Source organism: Haliotis rubra, unplaced genomic scaffold, assembly GCF_003918875.1.
Source record: "Haliotis rubra isolate DU_JTF1 unplaced genomic scaffold, ASM391887v1 Scf46, whole genome shotgun sequence".
Lineage (NCBI taxonomy): Eukaryota > Metazoa > Mollusca > Gastropoda > Lepetellida > Haliotidae > Haliotis > Haliotis rubra.
The window spans coordinates 233,010-258,699 of NW_025767146.1; the positions used below are offsets into that span (position 1 = coordinate 233,010).

General features: G+C 43.4%; 2 protein-coding genes across 2 annotated transcripts in view; one reads left to right on the top strand and one right to left on the bottom strand.

Moving 5' to 3' along the window:
• The window catches only part of LOC124290257 (interferon alpha-inducible protein 27-like protein 2A), a 117,336-nt gene extending 116,416 nt beyond the window's left edge, over positions 1 to 920 (bottom strand). The window contains exon 1 of the transcript XR_006901870.1: positions 906 to 920. The gene's annotated coding sequence lies outside the window, so the exon portion shown is untranslated. The remainder of the gene's footprint in view (positions 1 to 905) is intronic.
• Positions 921 to 17,540: 16,620 nt separating this feature from the next.
• LOC124290207 (uncharacterized protein K02A2.6-like) lies at positions 17,541 to 18,680 on the top strand. The gene has a single exon (XM_046726920.1). It carries the CDS (start codon positions 17,541 to 17,543, stop codon positions 18,678 to 18,680), a length of 1,140 nt encoding a protein of 379 aa, XP_046582876.1.
• The last annotated feature ends 7,010 nt before the right edge of the window (positions 18,681 to 25,690 follow it).

Consider the following 25,690-nt stretch of genomic DNA (forward strand, 5'->3'; position numbering starts at 1 on the left):
AGATGAACCAGTTTGCAAATGGTGCATCTCACCTACTTCATGTTGGATGATTTTGTATAAGAAATAAAATGGACGAAATACAGTACTTTTCTCCTGTTGTCTGTGCTCTCAACCGCATAATTGGTATTATCGCCTTGTGAAAACACTGGATTATTTCTTTGTCTTTTCTAATCCCCTGTTAATTGGTATAAGGTCAAATGGACAGGACGTCGACCTTTTTTCTTAACTGAACCGTGACATTTCACCCAAGGGTCGACGTCCTGTGCAGACACCGTTCTATAAGTACATTGGATAACGCATCTGGTTTTATTATAATGGACGGGCTGACTTTACGGAATCGAATTCTTATGCTGTATCACGTTCGGTGGGCATTAAATTTGGATACATTACCACTGGGACTCATAGATTAATTGTTTTGAAAAAGAAATGAAAAGATTGAGAAGTTTTATTTGGTCGGCTACTCATTCACAGCGTGCAACTTTCGTCGAGAATAAACCACAAAATATATATGCTGGAGTCGGGCGTGTCTGGGCTGAGGCTCGCCAACGTTATTGATAAATTAGTTACATACTGTATTAGCAATGTCGATACAGTTGTCATTGTCGCCATCTGTGACTATATGCATAGTTCCGACCGACGCTACGAAGCCACGCTGGGTCCTGCTGCTATGTCCCCCAAGTTTTACACCTCACTGCTGCCCCTGTCAATAATCCATCTGACTCATACTACAATTATGAAAATTCCCACGATGTGCTCAGTGTCTTGATAGTGCGTGACTTATGACATGCTCAATTCCCAAAATTCCTTCAGCTGTACTTTACTGTAATCCAGAATATACATATGAGCTGAATAGCTCCCTGAAACACTGAATAGCTCCCTGAAACACTGAATAGCTCCCTGAATACCTGAATAGCTCCCTGAAACGATGAATAGCTCACTGCTGCTTCGCGTAACAGATTTTCACCAACCTAGTATTGATCCAGAGGCGTAAACATACCACATGCTGGAATTGATCATTTCTAAAAGGCATTGTATATTCACATTAAATTTCATAGGAAACTGTCTAGACTTGCATTTCAATATGTCTACATAGCTGACAATTTCACATCCGGGTACTACATCTGCATGATCGTACTGCCACGGGTGAGAGCACAGAAGCCAGGGTGCCTGGACTTCGGAGTAGAGGATTATATGTTATTTAATTGTCTATGTTATACATGATGTGTTTACTCTCATTGCAGATCTCCATCATTTATGATCGACCGTGAATAAACAGTCATCTGTAAAAAGTATTGCCTACTTATTTATGATGGAGATCTTTCACCTCTGCAACTTGGTACATCAGAGATTCTAACCTACAGTTTCAAGACACAAACATGCCAGTCGTTGGATGCCCTATTCCGTCATGCGACTTCGTGACAGAAGACCTTGATTCTGTGGTGGTAGCAGCACTCTTAACAGCCCATGCAACAGTCCACACTACAGGACCTGCCGTCTCTGCCAAAGTAGAAAAAGTGAAACGACCAAGCATATCATCTGCCGGAACAAGCGAAGATTGGTCATACTTTAAATCCAGATGGAAAGACTATGTCCAGGCGACCAAGGTCACAGGGAAGGAAGCTTCTTGAATGCTGTGACGAGACACTGCGCAGAGATCTCACACGTTCGGCTGGCGGATCCCTCACAGAAAAATCCGATGAAGATGTCCTGAAGGCCATTAGACTCCTTGCTGTCAGAGAGGAGAACACCATGGTAGCTCGCGTTACCCTCCACAGCATGACTCAGGATCGAGATGAAACTGTTCGCTCCTTCGGTGCAAGGCTAAGAGGTCAGGCTGGCGTCTGCAAATTCACCATTGCATGTCCAGGGTGCTATCAGGAGGTGAACTACACGGAGACAATCCTACGCGATGTACTCACCCGTGGACTAAATGACCCTGAAATCCAGTTAGATCTCCTTGGAGACAAGAACCAAGACATGAATCTCGAACAGGTGTTTCAATTTGTGGAAGCCAAGGAATCAGGCAAAAGCTCGGCATCTCGACTTTTGGACTCCCAGTCTGTGGAAGCTGTTAGCAGTGGTTACCGAAGAAACAAGAACACAGCTGTTAATTCATCCAAGAAACTGGATACGTCCGAGTCATGCTTCTACTGTGGAAGAAAAGGGGCATGGAAAAAGTGCATCCCTGAAAATCAGGAAAAAAACACTGTCCTGCCTTCTGTCGCATGTGTTCATCCTGTAACCGCAACAATCACTTTGACACAGTGTGCCAGAGCAAAGTGAAACTGAGAGCTGAGAAGCCTCCACGGTGCGGTCTTTGACATGCTCTGCTCACTCACTGACATCAGCTGGCGCCAAGGAAAGAAGACACTTCACCTTGATCACCACCTATATGATCAGCTGATGGACACATGGACTAAACAAGCCTCCCGGCCCCAGCCCTCCCTCAACCTATCGATGGCTGTCCATGCAGAAGACTATGACAGACTAGGCTTTGGCTCAATGTTATCCTCAAGACCAAGAAGAGCCTCTGTTGTCGTCATGGCAGACACAGGTTGTCAGAGCTGCCTTGCTGGCATTAAGATCGCACACAAACTTGGACTGAAAACACAGAATCTCATTCCGGTGACTCTCAAGATGCGTGCTGCCAATAACAGGGGTATCAATATCCTTGGTGCCCTCATCACACGGCTGTATGGCAGGAGCCCAACAGGGAAAACAATTGAAACAAGACAGGTGGTCTATATCACAGACAACTCTGACAAGTTCTTCCTCAGTCGTGAGGCTTGTATCTCACTGGGGATGATCACAGGAAATTTTCCCACAATTGGGGAAGTGCCCAGAAATGACAGCTTCAATGATGATTCTACACTAAGCGATGCTTCAGAGATAAATGATGTGAAATGTGACTGCCCAAAGCGTGGACCACCTCCTAAATTGCCAACCAAACTACCTTTCCCCCGCAACAGAAGAGAACCGCGGTAAACTGGAAGAATACCTACTTGACCTCTATAAGTCCAGCACATTCAACATCTCCCTAGCACCAACCTCTCCCCCCTCATTGATGGACCTCCCATGAAACTGATGGTCGATCTGGTAGCCCAGCCTGTTGCTCACCACACTCCTGTCCCTGTCCCACTTCACTGGCAGAAAGACGTCAAAGCCGGACTAGACCAGGATGTCAGACTAGGTGTGCTGGAGCCAGTGCCAATTGGAGAAACGGTTACATGGTGCCACAGAATGGTCGTCTGTCCAAAGAAGAATGGCAAGCCGCGACGCACTGTTGACTTTCAGGCTCTCAATGCCCATGCCATTAGAGAGACACATCACACACAATCCCCCTTCCACCAAGCCAGATCAGTGCCACAGAATAAGAAGAAATCTGTCTTCGATGCATGGAATGGCTACCACAGTGTCCCCATTCGAGATGAGGATAAACACCTTACCACATTTATCACACCATGGGGCCGATATAGATATCGCACTGCTCCACAAGGATATATCGCCTCTGGAGATGGATACACAAGACGCTTTGACGAGATTGTGTCTGATGTGCCAAACAAAACCAAGTGTGTGGATGACGCACTCCTGTGGGCTGATGACATTGAGAGATCCTTCTTCCAGGCATTTAATTGGCTTGACATCTGTGGAAGGAATGGCATTACTTTAAACCCTGAAAAGTTCACTTTTGCACAAGACACCGTGGAGTTTGCAGGCTTTGAGATTACTCATACCAGTGTAGCAGGGTCACAATGACGACACGCAAAGTGAATGCAGGGTTGTAAGTTCTGTTTATTCCAAGTGGATGTAGATTTCAACATACACGATAAACCCCTATGTATGGCACAGGGGCCCGTGTTTATGCCTGGCTGCCATAGCAGACGATGGAATACTGTGTGCTGATGAAAATTAAGTTGACGCCTATGTTTGTCTGTCTCTCACACAAGTTTTGTCAGTTGTGTCAGGGTGCGAGGTGTTCAGGCATAGAAAAAGCATGCAGGTTTGAATGGACCAATCGTAACGTGTTGTCACGGTTGGGTAGACACTATTGGTTGTATTACTAAAACTAAGCGATTAACTATATGAATTGTTTCAGAGCTGATATGAGCTGAAATCAAGAAACTTATTTAAAATACATGAATTGTTAACTTTTTCATTTTCAGTCACTGTAGTGAGTTGAAACAAAGCAATATATTAAAATACATATGTACATTGCATATATCAGCGCCTATTGGATGCTGAAATAAAGACAGAGAATTAATGATTATTTACAATACTTTAAAGCTAACTGGCGCAAACTAATCCTAACACTCAGACATACAAAGTATGTCCCTGCCACACACTTCCCTCCACAGGGGAATGATGTCCTCATCATTAGGGCTTGCAATGTACCAGGTCCATGATGGCTCTTGAGATGTGAGTTGGCATCCTGTCGAAAAGCTCCCGTCATCATACAGTGACCTCAGATACTCGGCCCTCCCTCCAGGCTGCCTGAGATGCGGACGTTGACATCACAATGTCACCATAGCGCTGAGGTGCTCTTCTTTGCCGTGTCGATCTCCTCAAAGCTCTAACTGGTACTTGCGGTAGTAACCGTCGTCTTCTTCTTGGTGGTGATTGCAATGTAGAAGGTACCTCTTCGGCTGTTCCATCAGGTTCCGGTGATGGATTTACAGGGGCCACGTCACATGTCTTTGGGACTGTCTCTTCCTCCGTGGACTGCTCCTCCAAACCATCAGTCTCCTGTGATGGTACTGCAGTAGACACTGTAGTCTCTGTGAGTGTCTCCTCCTCTGGATCCTGAGGCTCTTCCTTTATTGCGTCAATGTCCAGTTCCTGAGGTTCCTGATGCCCAGAGTCGTGAACATCTCCAGATTCATCCACGTGTTGGTCCTCATCCATATGAACATCAAGCTCCAATGCTGGTTCAGTACTCACTGAAGTTTCTTCCTGTTCCGATGGTAGTGGCACCACTTGTGAACTGGTGGCATCTTCAGTGTCTTCTGTATTCTCCTCGGTTGGCCTTGCAGCTGGGTTTTCAGTTGCTACCGCAGGTTTGGATGAGAAGACGAGGATCTCTACTGAATCTTCTTCCTCACTTTCATCATTTGCCTCGATGGTGACATCCTCAGTGACATTTGGAATGCTCTCTGGCTTAAGCTTCCTTGGCCTTGGGATAGGTGGTGTCTTCACTTGCTGCTGGGGTGATAATGAACCTATTGGAAGAAGAAGATTCGATGAAGTGTTCTTCTAGGTCCATCTCCGTTCTCCTTAGCTACAGTGAAGACTGGTATGGAGAGGTTGGGCTGATGCAACACAGTATATACTTCCTCCTCCCACTTGTCTGCTAGTTTGTGCTTGCCCTCGAAAGCAACTCTCTTCACCAGTACTCTGTCTCCGATCTCTAAGGTTGCAGCTCTTGTCCTGAGATCATAGTTAGTCTTCTGTCGTGACTGAGCAGTACTGGTATTCTTCACTGCCAGGTCATATGCAGTCTTGAGTCGGTCTTGTAGTGCCTTTGTGTACTTGGATACAGATGATGACTTGGCATTGGTGATGTCCAATCCAAAAGCAAGGTCAATAGGCAGACGGGGATGGCGTCCAAACATCAGGAAAAACGGTGACTGTCCAGTGGTCTCGTGTCTGGTACAATTATAGGAATGCACCAATGGTCCCACGTAGCTCTTCCAGTCTTTCTTCTTGTCTGGATCAAGAGTACCCAACATGCTTAGGAGAGTCCTGTTGAAGCGCTCTGTTATCCCATTGCCAATTGGATGGTAGGGTGTTGTCCTGGACTTGTCCATCCCAGTTAGAGAACACAGTTCCGTCATGAGTTTTCCAACAAAGTTCTGGCCTTGATCAGAATGTATCCTTTTGGGTAAGCCGTAGTGTACAATGAAGTTGTTGAAGAACACATCCGCAGTGGTTTTGGCAGTCATATTCTTGGTAGGATAGGCTTGGGCATACTTTGCAAAGTGATCTGTCACGACGAGAATGTGTTGTTGTCCACCTTTAGAAGGTTCCTGTGTGAGGAAATCCATGCACACAAGCTCCAGTGGCTGTGACGTCTGAATGCTTACTAAAGGTGCTCTCATCATGGTTGATTTGCGCCTGAGACATCTATCACACCTCTGAATGTGGCTGTCTATGTCCTTTGTCATCCCTGGCCAAAAGAATCGCTCCCGTATCAGTGATAATGTTCTATCTCGTCCAGGATGCCCGACATCATCATGAAGGCTTTGCAGGGCTGATGGCCGACATCTCTTAGGAGAACAAGTTGTTCCTGTTCCTCACCATCCACTGTGATGATACGAAAAGCACTCCTCTACTCCTAAGGCTCTGGAAACACCTTTGAGTAGCTGAGAACTTCAGGATCACCAAGGTGCTGGCTTCTATCCAATCGTTGGCCGGATCATTACACGTTCCATGATGATGGATAAGACTGGATCCTTGCCCTGAGTTCTCCTCCAGTCTCGTGCATTGGTTTCACATATATCATCTGTTAGTGGTGTTTCATTTTCAGTCACTGCGTAGTGAGTTGAAACAAAGCAATATATTAAAATACATATGTACATTGCATATATCAGCGCCTATTGGATGCTGAAATAAAGACAGAGAATTAATGATTATTTACAATACTTTAAAGCTAACTGGCGCAAACTAATCCTAACACTCAGACATACAAAGTATGTCCCTGCCACACACTTCCCTCCACAGGGGAATGATGTCCTCATCATTAGGGCTTGCAATGTACCAGGTCCATGATGGCTCTTGAGATGTGAGTTGGCATCCTGTCGAAAGCTCCGTCATCATACAGTGACCTCAGATACTCGGCCCTCTCCCTCCAGGCTGCCTGAGATGCGGACGTTGACATCACAATGTCACCATAGCGCTGAGGTGCTCTTCTTTGCCGTGTCGATCTCCTCAAAGCTGTAACTGGTACTTGCGGTAGTAACAGTCGTCTTCTTCTCGGTGGTGATTGCAATGTAGAAGGTACCTCTTCGGCTGTTCCATCAGGTTCCGGTGATGGATTTACAGGGGCCACGTCACATGTCTTTGGGACTGTCTCTTCCTCCGTGGACTGCTCCTCCAAACCATCAGTCTCCTGTGATGGTACTGCAGTAGACACTGTAGTCTCTGTGAGTGTCTCCTCCTCTGGATCCTGAGGCTCTTCCTTTATTGCGTCAATGTCCAGTTCCTGAGGTTCCTGATGCCCAGAGTCGTGAACATCTCCAGATTCATCCACGTGTTGGTCCTCATCCATATGAACATCAAGCTCCAATGCTGGTTCAGTACTCACTGAAGTTTCTTCCTGTTCCGATGGTAGTGGCACTACTTGTGAACTGGTGGCATCTTCAGTGTCTTCTGTATTCTCCTCGGTTGGCCTTGCAGCTGGGTTATCAGTTGCTACCGCAGGTTTGGATGAGAAGACGAGGATCTCTACTGGATCTTCTTCCTCACTTTCATCATTTGCCTCGATGGTGACATCCTCAGTGACATTTGGAATGCTCTCTGGCTTAAGTTTCCTTGGCCTTGGGATAGGTGGTGTCTTCACTTGCTGCTGGGGTGATAATGAACCTATTGGAAGAAGAAGATTCCGGTGAAGTGTTCTTCTAGGTCCATCTCCGTTCTCCTTAGCCAAAGTGAAGACTGGTATGGAGAGGTTGGGCTGATGCAACACAGTATATACTTCCTCCTCCCACTTGTCTGCTAGTTTTTGCTTGCCTTCGAAAGCAACTCTCTTCACCAGTACTCTGTCTCCGATCTCTAAGGTTGCAGCTCTTGTCCTGAGATCATAGTTTGTCTTCTGTCGTGACTGAGCAGTACTGGTATTCTTCACTGCCAGGTCATATGCAGTCTTGAGTCGGTCTTGTAGTGCCTTTGTGTACTTGGATACAGATGATGACTTGGCATTGGTGATGTCCAATCCAAAAGCAAGGTCAATAGGCAGACGGGGATGGCGTCCAAACATCAGGAAAACGGTGACTGTCCAGTGGTCTCGTGTCTGGTACAATTATAGGAATGCACCAATGGTCCCACGTAGCTCTTCCAGTCTTTCTTCTTGTCTGGATCAAGAGTACCCAACATGCTTAGGAGAGTCCTGTTGAAGCGCTCTGTTATCCCATTGCCCATTGGATGGTAGGGTGTTGTCCTGGACTTGTCCATTCCAGTTAGAGAACACAGTTCCGTCATGAGTTTTCCAACAAAGTTCTGGCCTTGATCAGAATGTATCCTTTTGGGTAAGCAACAGGAGTATACAATGAAGTTGTTGAAGAACACATCCGCAGTGGTTTTGGCAGTCATATTCTTGGTAGGATAGGCTTGGGCATACTTTGCAAAGTGATCTGTCACGACGAGAATGTGTTGTTGTCCACCTTTAGAAGGTTCCTGTGTGAGGAAATCCATGCACACAAGCTCCAGTGGCTGTGACGTCTGAATGCCTTCTAAAAGGTGCTCTCATCGTGGTTGATTTGCGATTTGATCTATCACACCTCTGAAGGTGGCTGTCTATGTCCTTTGTCATCCCTGGCCAAAAGAATCGCTCCCGTATCAGTGATAATGTTCTATCTCGTCCAGGATGCCCGACATCATCATGAAGGCTTTGCAGGGCTGATGGCCGACATCTCTTAGGGAGAACAAGTTGTTCCTGTTCCTCACCATCCACTGTGATGATACGAAAAAGCACTCCTCTACTCCTAAGGCTCTGAAACACCTTTGAGTAGCTGAGAACTTCAGGATCACCAAGGTGCTGGCTTCTATCCAATCGTTGGCCGGATCGTACACGTTCCATGATGATGGATAAGACTGGATCCTTGCCCTGAGTTCTCCTCCAGTCTCGTGCATTGGTTTCACATATATCATCTGTTAGTGGTGTTTCATCCTCCATGGTGATACTGGTTGCAAAACAGAGACTCTCCACAAAGTTGGTAGTATTTGCGAGGTTGCAGATGGCTTGTACAGAATCTGTGGGAGTTTGGTCCTCCTTCGTCTTGCTCAATTTGACAGCGTATCCGCATCAATGTTAGTTTTCCCTAGTCTGTATCGGATCGTGAAGTTGTATCCAGACAAGAAGAAAGACTGGAAGAGCTACGTGGGACCATTGGTGCATTCTTATAATTGTACCAGACGAGACCACCGCTTTTTTTCCTGATGTTTGGGCGCCATCCCGTCTGCCTATTGACCTTGCTTTTGGATTGGACATCACCAATGCCAAGTCATCATCTGTATCCAAGTACACAAAGGCACTACAAGACCGACTCAAGACTGCATATGACCTGGCAGTGAAGAATACCAGTACTGCTCAGTCACGACAGAAGACTAACTATGATCTCAGGACAAGAGCTGCAACCTTAGAGATCGGAGTGTTGGGAACCAAAGGACACGTTAGCATGGATTTCCAGCCTTCAGGATCTGTTCCTGAGCCTCAATCCTGTACAGTTTCATATGATAACTCATTATACACAGCGACATCTCAGGATCCGTCTAACTTTTGAACCTCACCTACCTTATGGACCAAGTGAAAGTGCTCCACACAGTGGGCGTTCAACCAGAATCAACCACATTATCGACAGAAGACAGGATGCTGTGTGTTGGAACTGTGGATATACAGGGCATCTTCACTACTCATGTACTGTCAGGACGGATCATAGGAGGAGACCTTTAAACTTTCGCAGGCCTATGGGAAGGTGTCGCCCATAGGTTTTCAGGATTGCCCCACTTCACCAGATGCGGATGGACTAGTTGGACATTCAACAGAAGTGGACATTGTTGTGGAGGACATATCAGTTCCGTACACTTTTGGACACAGGTGCCACAGTTTCAGTAATGTCTCAATCATTTCATAGGAGTCATCTTAGTCACATCCCCATTCATCCTCTAGGAGACCTTCTTGATATTGAATGTGCTGGAGGAGAACCTGCCCTACCTTGGATATGTGGATGTTGTAATACAGACCATCAGTTCTTCCATTTCTTCCAGATCGTGCCTCCTTCTTGTAGTTCGAGGAGACCCAGTACAACTCCTGAGTACCAGTGCTCCTTGGAACCAATGTGCTCAAACCTCTACTGGAAGAGTGTAAGACTTTGTATGGCACCAAGTTCCTACAGAAAGCAGAATTGTTTACACCATACTATTTGGCATTTAGGACCATAGCACTACAGGAGAAGGACATCCGTCGGAACAACTGGAGACTTGCCTATGTCAGGAGTTGTGAACCAACAGGTGTTTTGATTGGACCAAATAGCAGAGTAGTGATCAAGGGTCAGCTAACGAAAGCACTGCAGTTTCCCAAGGTTTGTGCTCTACTGCAACCCACTGTTGATAGTAGGATCTCTCAGGACCTCGACATAGCTCCTATTGTTGTGGATTATGATGCCAATTTTCCAGGGATTGTTGATGTGCACATCTCTAACGTGATGACTACCAGGACAGTTGTTGTGCCACCTAAAGCCCTCCTCTGCGAGTTACAACCAGTCTCTCTTGAGGAACCTGTCACAGGTTTGCCAGTGGATAAAGACACTTAAAGGACATTGATGTTGAGTTGAAGGATCTCACTGACAGCCAGATCGATCAAGGACTTGGACTCATCCTCAAGTTTCAAGACATTTTCTCCAAGAGTGATGACGATTTGGGACATTCCTCTGCTGTGAAGCACAAGATCAACCTAACAGATGATGCACCATTCAAACAGAGGCACCAACGAATACCTCCGTCCATGTATGATGAAGTTCGAAGTCACTTGACTCAGCTACTTAGTGCCGGAGTCATACGCAAGTCTCATAGTCCCTGGGCATCAAACGTGGTACTGGCACGCAAGAAAGATGGCAAGCTGCGCATGTGTATTGATTTTCGCCAGCTCAACAAACGAAGTATCAAGGATTCCTACGCCCTGCCAAGAATAGAAGAACTTTTGGACCACTTAGGTGGAATGAAGTACTTTTCTGTGCTGGACATGAAAAGCGATTACCACCAGGTAGAGTTGTACGAGGAGCACAAGGAGAGAACAGCCTTCACAGTTGGTCCTCTAGGCTTCTACGAGTTTAACCGAATGCCCTTTGGTCTCTGTAATGCCCCAGCTACATACCAGCGTCTCATGGAGGAGTGCCTTGCCGGTCTGAACCTAAATATCTGCCTGATATATTTGGACGACCTAATTATTTTTTCACGGACATATGAAGAGCACATTGAGAGGTTGGAACTTGTACTGCGTCGTCTTCAGGAGACAGGATTGAAACTAGCCCCCAAGAAGTGTAAGTTCTTCAAGAGACGAGTAAAGTATGTGGGATACATCATCTCAGAGGATGGCATTGAGACAGATCCAGACAAGGTAAATAAGATCCAAGATTGGCCAACTCCAGCAAACCCAGATCAGGTCAGGAAGTTCCTCGGTTTCGCAGGATATTACCGGAAATTTGTCAAGGATTTCTCTTCGATTGCAAGACCCCTTTCCATGCTAATCCCTCAAGGAACAGTCAAGAAATCCAAGTCGTGGAAACCTCTGGAACGAATCAACTGGATTTGGGGACCAGATCAAGAATGTGCCGTACAATACTGTTTATATCATGTGTATATATAATTCTAGCATACAGAATCATCGTTCCTTTATATTAACCTTCTAAGGTAAATAGTGTATGTTGTCGGTGATTGCGCCGATATCATTTATGGCTTTGTTTAAGTCATGTCATGAGTTATCGCCCCTGATCTTTGTAAAGTTCAATCCCTCGGCGATCATTATATTTCCGTAATGTTTTAATGTACAGATAATATTGTCGGCTCATGCATTCAAGCCTCTATTAACATTTATAATGTTAATATACTGAATATATATAAATAGATGTCAATGTATGTTCTGCAAGCATGCCGAACATTGTTATTATATTGTTATTATATTGTTGCTACAATTGTTTCAGCGTTTATCGTGTATGTTGAAATCTACATCCACTTGGAATAAACAGAACGTACAACCCTGCATTCACTTTGCGTGTCGTCATTGTGACCCTGCTACAAAATGGAGCCCCCAGTGATTTGTGGACTTGAAAAAGTTTCAGCGATGGACACTGCCTCTGCCTAGTGAGATACAACACCCCGGGTCTACGATCGTCACGTGATGTCTTCACACACCCCCACGATTCGTCACTTATGTTTGTGTTATTGGACATTCCTATAATACCGTGGTATTGTGACTTTACTTGTTGCTAGCTAGCATATTGACTTTCTTGGCGCCTTGTAGTATTATGTTATGAGCTCATAGATAGTGCATTTTTTCATTTGTTTACATTTTGATTAACTTCAAGTAAACTTTGTTAAGTGTTTGTTTACATTTATAGTTATATTTTTTTAGTCGACTATATTGTTTGTTTACATTTGATTTTGTTTACATTTAAATTGGTATTAATAAGTTATTAATTCAGCTGATTTTTTTTCTAGTTGAAAAGTAATTCAGTAGTGTAATTTGCATTTCTCATATAGTTTTTCAAACGGCATTACAGCTTAGTGTTTAAATTATCTTTTCTTAAAAGTTTAGTTAGCATATCATTTCTTTGTATTCTTAATTCGTATACGTTAGTACTTTGCTTCATTATTATTTGCCTTACTTGTGCATTTATGATGAATGGTTGACAGGTGTGTTTGTGTTTCCTCTTATTAAGCCTCAACAACATATTCTCAAATTATTTTTAAGTAAAGCTCAGTTAATAAATAACTAAGCTTGGTGACGAGTGACTTGACAAGTAACTTGACGGTACGTTGACAGTTCACCATATTGCAATGCACACATACGCAACAGCACTGTGTTTGTTGTTTATTTCTTGAATTTGTTGATATACATATTTGTTTTCTTTCATGTAAACAAACAAGCAAACGCTTTATTTCACATTATTTTTTCTTTCAGGTTCCGGAAGTGATTGGTTTAAAGTTGTTATCTTTTAGGTTACAACTTTGCTTCATTATTCGTTTGATTACTTTGCATCCACACTTGTAACCACACTTGTTACACAAGCGCTTGCGTACAGAAACATCTTAGCTTAGTTTCTTACACCCTCTTATCAGCAATTAAGTTGCTGGTGGTCACAAATAATTTCGTGGTTTGTGTTTCTCTATACTTGGTTTTATCTTCGTTTTACACTTGTGTGTCAACGATGGATTTTACGGATAAGGAGATCCAAAACATGTTAGAAGTGTTTCGTAGGAAGAATGTGAAGCCTACTGCTGATACACCTGAGGAGTTTGAGTCCTGGTTCGATTCTATGCAGCTCTCAAACAAGAGGATTTGGAGGAAGAGGAATACCATGCAATAGATGGTACTTTGCCCGCTGCTTCTCAGTTGTCTGGACGGTTACACTCAGGGCTGGATTCAAACTATGTTCCTCCTATGCCTGGCACATCCGCTTCAACTACACCGGATCCTCGATTGTTCTACCATCAGTTACCAAAACTTTCGTTCTTCAGTGGAGACTCTGGTAAGGATGCGGACTATGCACACTGGCGATATGAAGTGGCATGCCTTATAAACAAGAGGACTAAGCTCTCTGAAGATGATCTCTATGAAATAATCCGACGGTCACTGAAGGGAGAAGCTGCCATGATAGCCAGGAATCTTGGACCACAGGCAAGCACAGCTACTTTGCTATCCAAATTCCAGAGTATGTTTGGTGAGGTTGACAAGACAGAGAGCCGGATGTCTAACTTTTATAGTGCAAGGCAGAAGGACAAGGAGTCTGTCTCATCCTGGTGTTGTCGTCTAGAGCTTCTTCTATCCAAGGCATTGGAGAACAACCCAGAGTACATCAGTGTGGCTAGGAAAGATGAGATGCTCAGAAACATGCTGTGGAGTGGTTTGAGACCTGAACTGAAGAACCAATCAGGATACAAGTTCGATCAGACGTCAAACTTGAACGATCTCCTCAAGGCTCTACGTGAGATAGAAGTGGATCAGGCCAAGGTGGATGACAGCAACACTTCTAAGCGGCAAGCATCTGTCAAGATGGCTTCCACATCTGAGCGGAATGGAAGAAGGAGATCGGGAACCTACAGACCATGATCAAGACATTGACTACTCAGGTTTCGGAGTTGAAGAGTCAACAGGCCAATCCTACTTTTCATCAGCCAAATCAAGTACACGGATACACCCGGAATAAAAGCAGGGGACCTCGCTTTTCTGGAAGAGAGGGAAGAGGACACGTTAGCATGGATTTCCAGCCTTCAGGATCTGTTCCTGAGCCTCAATCCTGTACAGTATCATATGATAACTCATTATACACAGCGACATCTCAGGATCCGTCTAACTTTGAACCTCACCTACCTTATGGACCAAGTGAAAGTGCTCCATACACGACGTTCAACCAGAATCAACCACATTATCGACAGAGAAGACAGGATGCTGTGTGTTGGAACTGTGGATATACAGGGCATCTTCACTACTCATGTACTGTCAGGACGGATCATAGGATGAGACCTTTAAACTTTCGCAGGCCTATGGGAAGGGGTCGCCCATAGGTTTTCAGGATTGCTCCACTTCACAGATACCGGATGGACTAGTTGGACATTCAACAGAAGTGGACATTATTGTGGAGGACATATCAGTTCCGGCACTTTTGGACACAGGTGCCACAGTTTCAGTAATGTCTCAATCATTTCATAGGAGTCATCTTAGTCACATCCCCATTCATCCTCTAGGAGACCTTCTTGATATTGAATGTGCTGGAGGGGAGAACCTGCCCTACCTTGGATATGTGGATGTTGTAATACAGACCATCAGTTCTTCCATTTCTTCCAGATCGTGCCTCCTTCTTGTAGTTCCGGAGACCCAGTACAACTCCCGAGTACCAGTGCTCCTTGGAACCATGTGCTCAAACCTCTACTGGAAGAGTGTAAGACTTTGTATGGCACCAAGTTCCTACAGAAAGCAGAATTGTTTACACCATACTATTTGGCATTTAGGACCATAGCACTACAGGAGAAGGACATCCGTCGGAACAACTGGAGACTTGCCTATGTCAGGAGTTGTGAACCAACAGGTGTTTTGATTGGACCAAATAGCAGAGTAGTGATCAAGGGTCAGCTAACGAAAGCACTGCAGTTTCCCAAGGTTTGTGCTCTACTGCAACCCACTGTTGATAGTAGGATCTCTCAGGACCTCGACATAGCTCCTATTGTTGTGGATTATGATGCCAATTTTCCAGGGATTGTTGATGTGCACATCTCTAACGTGACTACCAGGACAGTTGTTGTGCCACCTAAAGCCCTCCTCTGCGAAGTTACAACCAGTCTCTCTTTGAGGAACCTGTCACAGGTTTGCCAGTGGATAAAGACACTCTCTTAAAGGACATTGATGTTGAGTTGAAGGATCTCACTGACAGCCAGATCGATCAAGGACTTGGACTCATCCTCAAGTTTCAAGACATTTTCTCCAAGAGTGATGACGATTTGGGACATTCCTCTGCTGTGAAGCACAAGATCAACCTAACAGATGATGCACCATTCAAACAGAGGCACCAACGAATACCTCCGTCCATGTATGATGAAGTTCGAAGTCACTTGACTCAGCTACTTAGTGCGAGTCATACGCATAGAATCTCATAGTCCCTGGGCATCAAGCGTGGTACTGGCACGCAAGAAAAGATGGCAAGCTGCGCGCGATGTGTATTGATTTTCGCCAGCTCAACAAACGAAGTATCAAGGATTCCTACGCCCTGCCAAGAATAGAAGAACTTTTGGACCACTTAGGTGGAATGAAGTACTTTTCTGTGCTGGACATGAAAAGCGATTACCACCAGGTAGAGTTGTACGAGGAGCACAAGTAGAGAACAGCCTTCACAGTTGGTCCTCTAGGCTTCTACGAGTTTAACCGAATGCCCTTTGGTCTCTGTAATGCCCCAGCTACATACCAGCGTCTCATGGAGGAGTGCCTTGCCGGTCTGAACCTAAATATCTGCCTGATATATTTGGACGCCCTAATTATTTTTTCACGGACATATGAAGAGCACATTGAGAGGTTGGAACTTGTACTGCGTCGTCTTCAGGAGACAGGATTGAAACTAGCCCCCAAGAAGTGTAAGTTCTTCAAGAGACGAGTAAAGTATGTGGGATACATCATCTCAGAGGATGGCATTGAGACAGATCCAGACAAGGTAAATAAGATCCAAGATTGGCCAACTCCAGCAAACCCAGATCAGGTCAGGAAGTTCCTCGGTTTCGCAGGATATTACCGGAAATTTGTCAAGGATTTCTCTTCGATTGCAAGACCCCTTTCCATGCTAATCCCTCAAGGAACAGTCAAGAAATCCAAGTCGTGGAAACCTCTGGAACGAATCAACTGGATTTGGGGACCAGATCAAGAATGTGCCGTACAATACTGTTTATATCATGTGTATATATAATTCTAGCATACAGAATCATCGTTCCTTTATATTAACCTTCTAAGGTAAATAGTGTATGTTGTGCGGTGATTGCCGCCGATATCATTTATGGCTTTGTTTAAGTCATGTCATGAGTTATCGCCCCTGATCTTTGTAAAGTTCAATCCCTCGGCGATCATTATATTTCCGTAATGTTTTAATGTACAGATAATATTGTCGGCGCTCATGCATTCAAGCTCTATTAACATTTATAATGTTAATACACTGAATATATATAAATAGATGTCAATGTATGTTCTACAAGCATGCCGAACATTGTTATTATATTGTTATTATATTGTTGCTACAATTGTTTCAGCGTTTATCGTGTATGTTGAAATCTACATCCACTTGGAATAAACAGAACGTACAACCCTGCATTCACTTTTTGCGTGTCGTCATTGTGACCCTGCTACACCAGTGTTCGACCTTGCTTGAAGTACCTACAAGCCATCATGGACTTTCCTACACCAAAGAACATAACGGACATGCGTTCTTGGTTTGGACTTGTCAATCAAGTGTCATACGCATTCAGCATGGCTGAGAGGTTGCAGTCTTTTCGTCAACTTTTAAAGCCTGGAACACCATTTCGTTGGGATGACAATCTGGACCGTTTGTTTCAGGAATCCAAGACCGTCATTGTCAATGAGATTGAGAAAGGTGTGCGCATCTTTGACGCAAACAAACCGACCTGTCTTGCAACAGACTGGTCGAAACACGGAATTGGATTTTGGCTCTTCCAGAAGCACTGTCAATGCCCAAAGACCCTGCCATTTTGCTGTAGAGATGGATGGAAAGTCACCCTGGTGGGAAGTCGTTTCACCCACGCCGCGGAATCCTGCTATGCACCCGTCGAGTGGGAAGCACTAGCAGTGGTTGATGCCCTGGAGAAAGCAAGGTATTTTGTCCTTGGATGTAATGATTTGACCATTGCAGTTGACCACAAACCTCTACTAAAGATCTTTGGGGATCGATCACTTGAATGCATCTCGAATGCTCGACTACGTAACCTGAAGGAAAAGACCTTGCGGTACAAATTCCACATGGTTCACATCCCCCGGAGCCAAACACAGAGCTGCCGATGCTGTATCTCGTCACCCAACTGGTAACCCTGAGAGGATAGTTCTATTGGATGATATTGCAGCCATGGACTGTACTGAACTTTCCCCTTCTCTGGATGTTTGTCATAACATCCTTGCCTCCATCAGATGCAGTGAAGAGCCTGACTACAGTGTAGAGGATGCCACTCTCCAGTCTGCTGCATCTGCAATCAGCTCCTTGGAACCAATCACGTGGAACAAGGTGAAAGTTGCCACCACTAGCAATGTATCCATGGCCAAACTCGTTGATCTTATTGAAACTGGGATGCCAGAATCCCGCCTTGAACTTTCTACCGCACTACGTGAATATCATCAGTTCAGAGAGCATCTCCACATGGTAGACGGAGTTGTGCTATACAAGGACCGGATTGTGATCCCACCAGCACTACGTGAAGATGCCCTTACTGCCCTCCATTCTGCACACCAAGGCGTCTCATCAATGATGTCCAGAACTGAAGCATCTATCTTCTGTCCCGGACTCACATTGGCCGTTACAACCCTCCGAACCAACTGTGCTCACTGCAATCGGATGGCTCCATCACAACCATCAGCCCCACCAACACCACTAGTATACCCATCCTACCCCTTCCAATGTCTATGCGCTGACTTCTTTCATTACAAGGGCGTCAACTATCTAGTGCTGGTCGACAGATACTCCAACTGGCCAATAGTGGAGAGAACTGCTGGAGGTGCACCTGGACTCATCAACTGCTTACGACGCACATTTGTCACATTTGGCATACCTGATGAACTTTCCTCTGATGGGGGAACCGAATTCACAGCCTCTGCAACCAGAGAGTTCCTTCACACATGGTCAGTACATCATCGACTATCTTCTGTCGCCTTCCCCCACAGCAACTGCAGGGCAGAAATTGGCGTGAAGACAGTCAAACGCATGATCACTGACAACACCGGACCCCAAGGTGAACTTGACACGGATGCTTTCCAGCGGGCAATGCTTCAGTACAGGAACACCCCAGACAGAGACACAAAGTTATCTCCTGCTATGAGTGTTTTTGGCAGAGCCATAAAGGACTTCATCCCCATCCTACCCGGTCGGTACAAACCTCATGAGACATGGAGCGATACACTATTACTGAGGGAGGAGGCACTCAGAAACCGACATGAAGATGGCAGAACGTCTCACTCAGCACACCAAACAGCTCCCACCTCTCGCAGTTGGTGACTTTGTCAGAATCCAGAACCAGATAGGGCCTCACCCTCTCAAATGGGACAAAACAGGATGTGTGGTCGAAGTTCGTCAATTTGACCAGTATGCTGTACGGGTAGACGGATCAGGTAGTACGCAATCGGAAGTTCCTCAGGAAGTACATCCCTGCTTTCCAACCTCCATCTAGACGCTCAATCGCTGATGACTTGCTAAGGCCACAAACATCTACCCTTGACAATACCACCACCCCCAGACTATGTCCACATCCGGCTCAGTCAACATCAGAACACTTGACCACACCAACAACAGTCTCTACTGGTGACAAACAACGCACTCCGCATCAACAGCCAGTGCCGTCCAGACCAGCTGCTACGCCTGATGTCTCACAATCCACACCACCCTCACCTGATAGATCCCGTCCACTCTGTCCTGTGATCAGAGAACCCACTGTCCTGACAGAGTCACCAAGCATCGATCCTTCATCGACCCTAACAGTAGACACAAGTGTGATCCACCCACGACGTTCTACCCGCACCAAGAAAAAGCCAAACTGGCTGTCTGATTACGTGCATGTTATTGAGTCAGAATAGTCCCTGGGCCAAAGGACAGTCTACCCAGTGAAAGCCCTGAATGCTTTATTGCCAGTTTCTCTCTTTATTCCAGTTTGTTCCAAACGTTTAGACTTTTCCCAATCACTTAAGGACAATTCAAGACATTATGCTTTATTTAACTCAAACCCGAGTTCTAGTCAGAACTGTTTCTTTCAGTCCTTGCCACATCTTTGTCAAGATCCGACAATGACCTAGGGAGGGATAGAGGATTATATGTTATTTAATTATCTATGTTGTACATGATGTGTTTACTCTCATTGCAGATCTCCACCATTTCAGGTCAGAAAGGTTAAAGGTTAAACAACAGATTGTGTACTTTTTATGAAGTTCCAAATTGATTAAAAATATAATGATAAATTAATAATGCTAGGATTATAAGGCAAAAATGCAAAACATACATTGACCTCGTTTTCTTTCAGATCTAACATTTTTTACCCTTGGCAAATAAAGTTAAAGGCACAGGGGCTTGTATTGCTGAAAATAATACGTCCTGGGTCCTACAAGCGTACACTGATATCCATATACATATAAAGAAGGAAAGGGATGTAACGCACACAAACTTGTCAAACACCCCCCTCTCGTAAATGGGCGAAATCTGGGTGGGAAATTGTGAAATACACAGCCGGGATTCTTACTGAAATAAAGCCAGATGAATTCCCTTTCGATTAAATCCAAAATTATCAAAATCGGTGCACTATTGACCGAGTAACTTTGCTTGGAACTCGGGAAAAGACAACTTTTTCATTTGTACGCCAAAAACCTGCCTACGAAAATCATCGCCTCTCGGCGAAGAAATACTAAGTATTTCAATGGAAAACACGCAATCGGCGAAAAGACATAACCTTTTCGTAATCGCTAGATATTCCGCTTTCGCATTACAACATTTTATTTTTAACCAATCAGAGAGTAGCTCGTCGTTGGTGCGAGTCTATTGAAGGTGAAGGACAACCATGGTGGCGTCGATCACTCGATACCGCTAATTTTCCAATAAAGTCGTGTATGGCAGGTAAAATCAGTAACTCATTTCATTTGAGATGTTGTAATGCGAAAGCGGAATATCTAGCGATTACGAAAAGGTTATGTCTTTCACAATTTCCCACCCAGATTTCGCCCATTTACGAGAGGGGGGTTTTTGACAAGTTTGTGTGCGTTACATCCCTTTCCTTCTTTATATGTTTAAGAAATACACTTCGCTCTACCACCATGTATAGTGTAATAAAACACACTTTCGCCCTGAACTATTATAACGTTAAAGCACTCGGACGAACACACTTTTGCCCTGAACTATTATAGTTAAAGCACGAGGACGCTTGCGTCCGAGTGCTTTAACGTTATAATAGTTCAGGGCGAAAGTGTGTTTTATTACACTATACATGGTGGTAGGGCGAAGTGTATTTCTTTTCTAAGATGCCAAATTTAATACTTTCTAAAGATAATTACGATTAATTTAAGGCAGAAAACAAACGACGGTGTCGGTGACCTAAATTAAGAATCCTCGCACAGGGCTAACTGGCGCGCTGTTCTATTGATGTGTCTGCCCCCTACGTTAAGACGAACGTTACCAGAAAAAAACAAATGACAACAGTTTGATGACGGTTTACGTTCGGATTAACTATCTTCTCTGAATTATTTTAATTACATTTGTCATTAACGTAAACCATATGGGGCAATATGAACGTTGCATTTCTACTACCAGCGTAAGTTTAGATCAGTGCATCCAGAGGAAGTTGAGTAGTCAAGCGACATTCCACAATTGCATTGTGGGAATGTAAACATTACGAACGTTACCGTGTCGCTGAAAACTTGTGAGTCGAAATGACACATTTTAACCGTCGTAAAACATAAACGTAATGTTTCCACCAGTGATGTTAGCTGCGTGAAGCAACAGCAAACCAAGAAACTGGATGGCAGAATCCATATGCAACGGTGTAGTTTACTGCAGGAGGCCGTACGAGGCGATGACAACTGACATGCATCGTGACGTCGCTTACATTGTGACGTAATGTAAAATGGTTCGATTACGAGGGGGCACACTAGAATGGCGCAGTGACGGGATAACGTCATTCAATTGTTACGTCATCAAAAAACTATACCTTTATTGTCTGATAATGTATTTGTTTTCCGATTGTTCTAACCGCTAGGCATCTTAGAAATATGGATATCAGTGTACGCTTGTAGGACCCAGGACGTATTATTTTCAGCAATACAAGCCCCTGTAGTTAAAGGTCACATGCAACGTAAAACACAACTTTGCAGATTCTGATACCTTTCCGATACCGAAACAAATCGTCAAAAATGCTAATTCAACTTATAAAGTTGAAAAATAACGCGATGAAAAAAACGCGCGAAATCGGAGATCAAACGATTCACTAATTTTCCCCCAGCGTTTGGGGGGAATTCAAGTGGTTTCAACAGCTGGGCTGCGCTCATAGCACGTGCGCAGTGAAAAAGGTTCGCGCAACTTGGAAGCGGGTTGTCGGGTGAATACTCGGTGAAGGCTTTGGTGTGAGCTATTTTTCTAATGTTTTGCTGATATCTCATAGGCGCGAGCTTTTTATATGTTATGACAGTAAATTAACTGTTTATAAAATTTCATTTGTCTATTTCACCAGTTCGATACTTAAAAGCAATGTCATTATTTAGCGTTGACAGAATTTCTAACTGTGATATAGATATGTCGTTGTCACAGACAAAACTCAATGTCTTGTTTTATTGACAACTGTGTGTCTGCCTGCCTGTCTGCTAATGACAATATTCAATACACAACTTCAATCACTGACCACATGCAATTTGAACTTAACACCAATCAGGCTATACACCATAAACAAAACGCATTGATTTATGGCCCGAGTTCGGTCTCTGTCACATTATGTAATTACACAGACAGGCAGGTGTGATATACTTGAACACATGACATGTTATGATGTCTGTTGATTGCAAAATGTTATACACAAAAATGAGCATGTACGTACAAACACAACATCTCTAAATATACACACATGAGCCGTGAGGACATCTGCAAATGAACCAGCCGTTACACTTGAGTGCACACCCACCCGCTCTGACTGGGTTCGGTATCCCGGTGTATTTAATTGCATGTCTAAACTGACCAAAATCTCCGCTTGTTGTTATTTGTGTAACTGCTGTATTTGTCTCCTTCCTGTACATTCCACTCCAGGACATATTAACTGTAAACTGTGATAAGTCATGCCTAACCTTATACAGCAGCCTTTAGTCAACTTTCAAGTCACACCCTGTATCCAATTTTCAATAGGAACCTGTATCTACGTATGAACATTTTCCTGGCATTTACAATTTCGATGATAAAATAATTTTTCTCTTCGGATTAAGGATGAACATTTTAAACATAAATCACTTTCCTCGCGTCAAAAGTTCCATGACAAAACAGTTTACGTCCCTTTCCCAATAATGATCATGACTTCCATACACTTTCTAGATGACACATTATTTTCTATATTAGATATACTAAAATAGTTTCTGTTTAAATGCTCCGAAACTTAGATGTCTTAAAGTTATCCATTTGTTCAATAGCTCATCATACGAATTCAATCATTTTCTGCTCACTTTCATTTAGCTAAAAATGTTACATATTTTTGCTACATCTATTAGAATGATACATTCCCACTCCCAACCCGTGTTGGCACAACCAGTCTCCATTGTGGTAGTATGTACTTTCAACACACACCCTCCGTTCAGCTTTGAATAGAAAAGCTGGTGAAACATTTGAAACAGGATTTCAGCCCTGCTGTATTATAAGGCCTTCATGGACTAGGTTTTGTTTATTGTTTCATGAAGGGTTTCATTACAGATGGCATGATCGCACTAGAACAAACACGGGTTCATTAAAGGTCACATGCAACCAAAAAATCAAACATAATTAAAACACAATTATCACTTATTCATGACATATAATATACATTGCTGGTTATGAAAAAACATATAAACAAAATTATAAGAGTAATATCGCAAATCAAAAGTGCAATATTGTGTACTTGGGTTTACTTCCCAAGAAGCGAACCAGGCCAAAATTTCTACGTTAAACCATTTCATAGTGTACTTTCGACGTTTTTGGTTTCCCGTTTTTGTGTGAAAAAAAATATTAAAATGCAAGAGGAAAAACAACAAATGGTACTCACGTATTACACCGGACATGTACCTACTATATTGGATTAGGTCCCTAACCTTAACCCTAACCCTAAACCCTAAACCTAACTCTAGCCCTAACCCTAACCTTAACCCCTTGAATTAATCCTAATAAATAGCAATGCATTGATCGAACCGGCACAAACATGACTGACGTGTCTAGTGTAATGCATTATTACTGCTTCGAAAAATAAAATACTAATAAAACACTTTTCGTAAATTTAAAAAATACAAAATACAAAATACACAAAGCATAACACCTCAGCACCCCGTAATACAAATAAATATGAGCGTATTAGTGAAAAAAGAAAAATATTTCAAACTGGTGCTTGCAAAGTATCCGCCGGTATACAACTACTGGAAACTCTCAACATCGTTGGGCTTATGCAATGACATAGCTCGTAGAGATGAAACACCAGTGAGCGGAGCTTTTATTACCCACGTGGTCAACGTATGGGTAGTTGCATATTAATCTCGTACGTCACACGAGTGTCGTATCGCGTTGACCTGTGTCGTAACGACTTGACCTGAAATTCTAACGATTTGATTGGATAACCGATGACCTCTCAATTAGGTCACATTCTGACGTAACTATTTTTTCATTCTTAACAAACACGTGGGTGGGAATGTATTGCGAACGTTGCCGTGTCGCTGTATAATATTGAGTCGAACTGAGACATTATATCTGTCGAAAAACATAAACGCAATGTTTCCACTAGGGCTGGGACGGATACTCGGGTACTCGAATCCGGGTCGGGTACAGCTGGAATCGAGTCCTATTTCAAGGAATCGAGTACCCGGAAAGGGAGAGAACTCAGTAATGACAAGGGCAGGTAACTCTAACCTAGAGCAATATGGACGACACGCATGCTAAGTTGAGTGTTTGGGCTCAATTTGAGCTTGATGCAAATGGCAAGAGAACCAAATGCCGACTCTGTGGTATCATGTCTGAAATTGATAGTACAGTCTGCTTATGGTTTTGAGATTTATCAGTGTTAGACCCTGCAAGTGAATTCTACTGAAGTGGTGAAGGTGTGGGACTTGCGCTACTCCTGGGCTTCATCCCTTATGAAGCTGACACGCCAAGATCAGGATATACTTAATCTCATAATTTAACACAGTTACAAATTTGAAGACCCATACGGTTTTCAATCTAATATGTCAATCTACTGCGGAAGCTGTACAAGGTCAATGCAAAACATCTTGCACTAAAACACAACCTAAACAATAAACGTGTTCATTACATTGTGTACTTGTGTTCATTGCTTATCAAGCTTTTAAGATTACATGTACATTTCTATTTTATTTCAATTTCATGAAACACAGTTTTTACATTTGCGTTTAACATGAATACATTGACTATTAAAGAGATTGCAATTAAATGATTGAATGTGTTGGGAATATAAATTAAAACTAAGGAATTAACATTCTGATTTGCAAATACAATGTTCGACTGGTTATCATTACAATAAGAAGGAAGATGATCAGAAATAGAAGCAGAACTCACGTAACATATACATTTTATAGTTTAACAAATATTAATCAGCATACAGTTATTCCAATGAAGAGATACAATTTTAGAATATCGATTTAACAATAGTTTTGTTTTCATTTAATAGAAACTGTAATGCAACTGAGTTGCGCAACAGAGCAAAATGACCAGTCTTCCCAGATGCGAGCCAAGCATTTTGCTATATTGCTTAACTCAGTTGCATTAGAGTTTGCCTGTCTGTATATCTCGTACACAATTCTCCGGTCAGTAAATACATCAATCAAATTGTATTCTATGCAAGTTTACATAAAGTCTGCATGTAAAACATTATATGTTCAGTTAGAATATCACACATGAACGTAGTTGTTCACTGGCTGAATGAATAACTGGTCTTTTTCATTATTAACGTAACACACATTTTTTGCATTGTCCAGTTAATGGAGGTTATTATCAACGACGGTAATTTATCTGCGCATGAGCAGTGAGAAGTCAAATCACAGTAACAGCGGGAATGAAAACTTCTGTGTTTTAACAAATGTTTTGTGTTTTAAGTAACAATGTAAGTAATGGTGTTACTCTTTATATTAGTTATAAACAGACGTAAATCAAATAGCCTAAGATCAGTTCCAATGTCCCATTGCCATCCTTTGAGGTTTGGTCAAATCGTGATTGAATATTCAGAAAGTTGACTGAAGCTATGTATTCCTTACATTTCCGGGTACTCGATTCCGATTCGGGTAAGTACATGCGGGTACTCG

What these genes read in the sequence shown, in the direction of transcription:
- LOC124290207 (XM_046726920.1), top strand. Translation starts at nt 17,541, where the DNA reads ATGGACTGTACTGAACTTTCCCCTTCTCTGGATGTTTGTCATAACATC.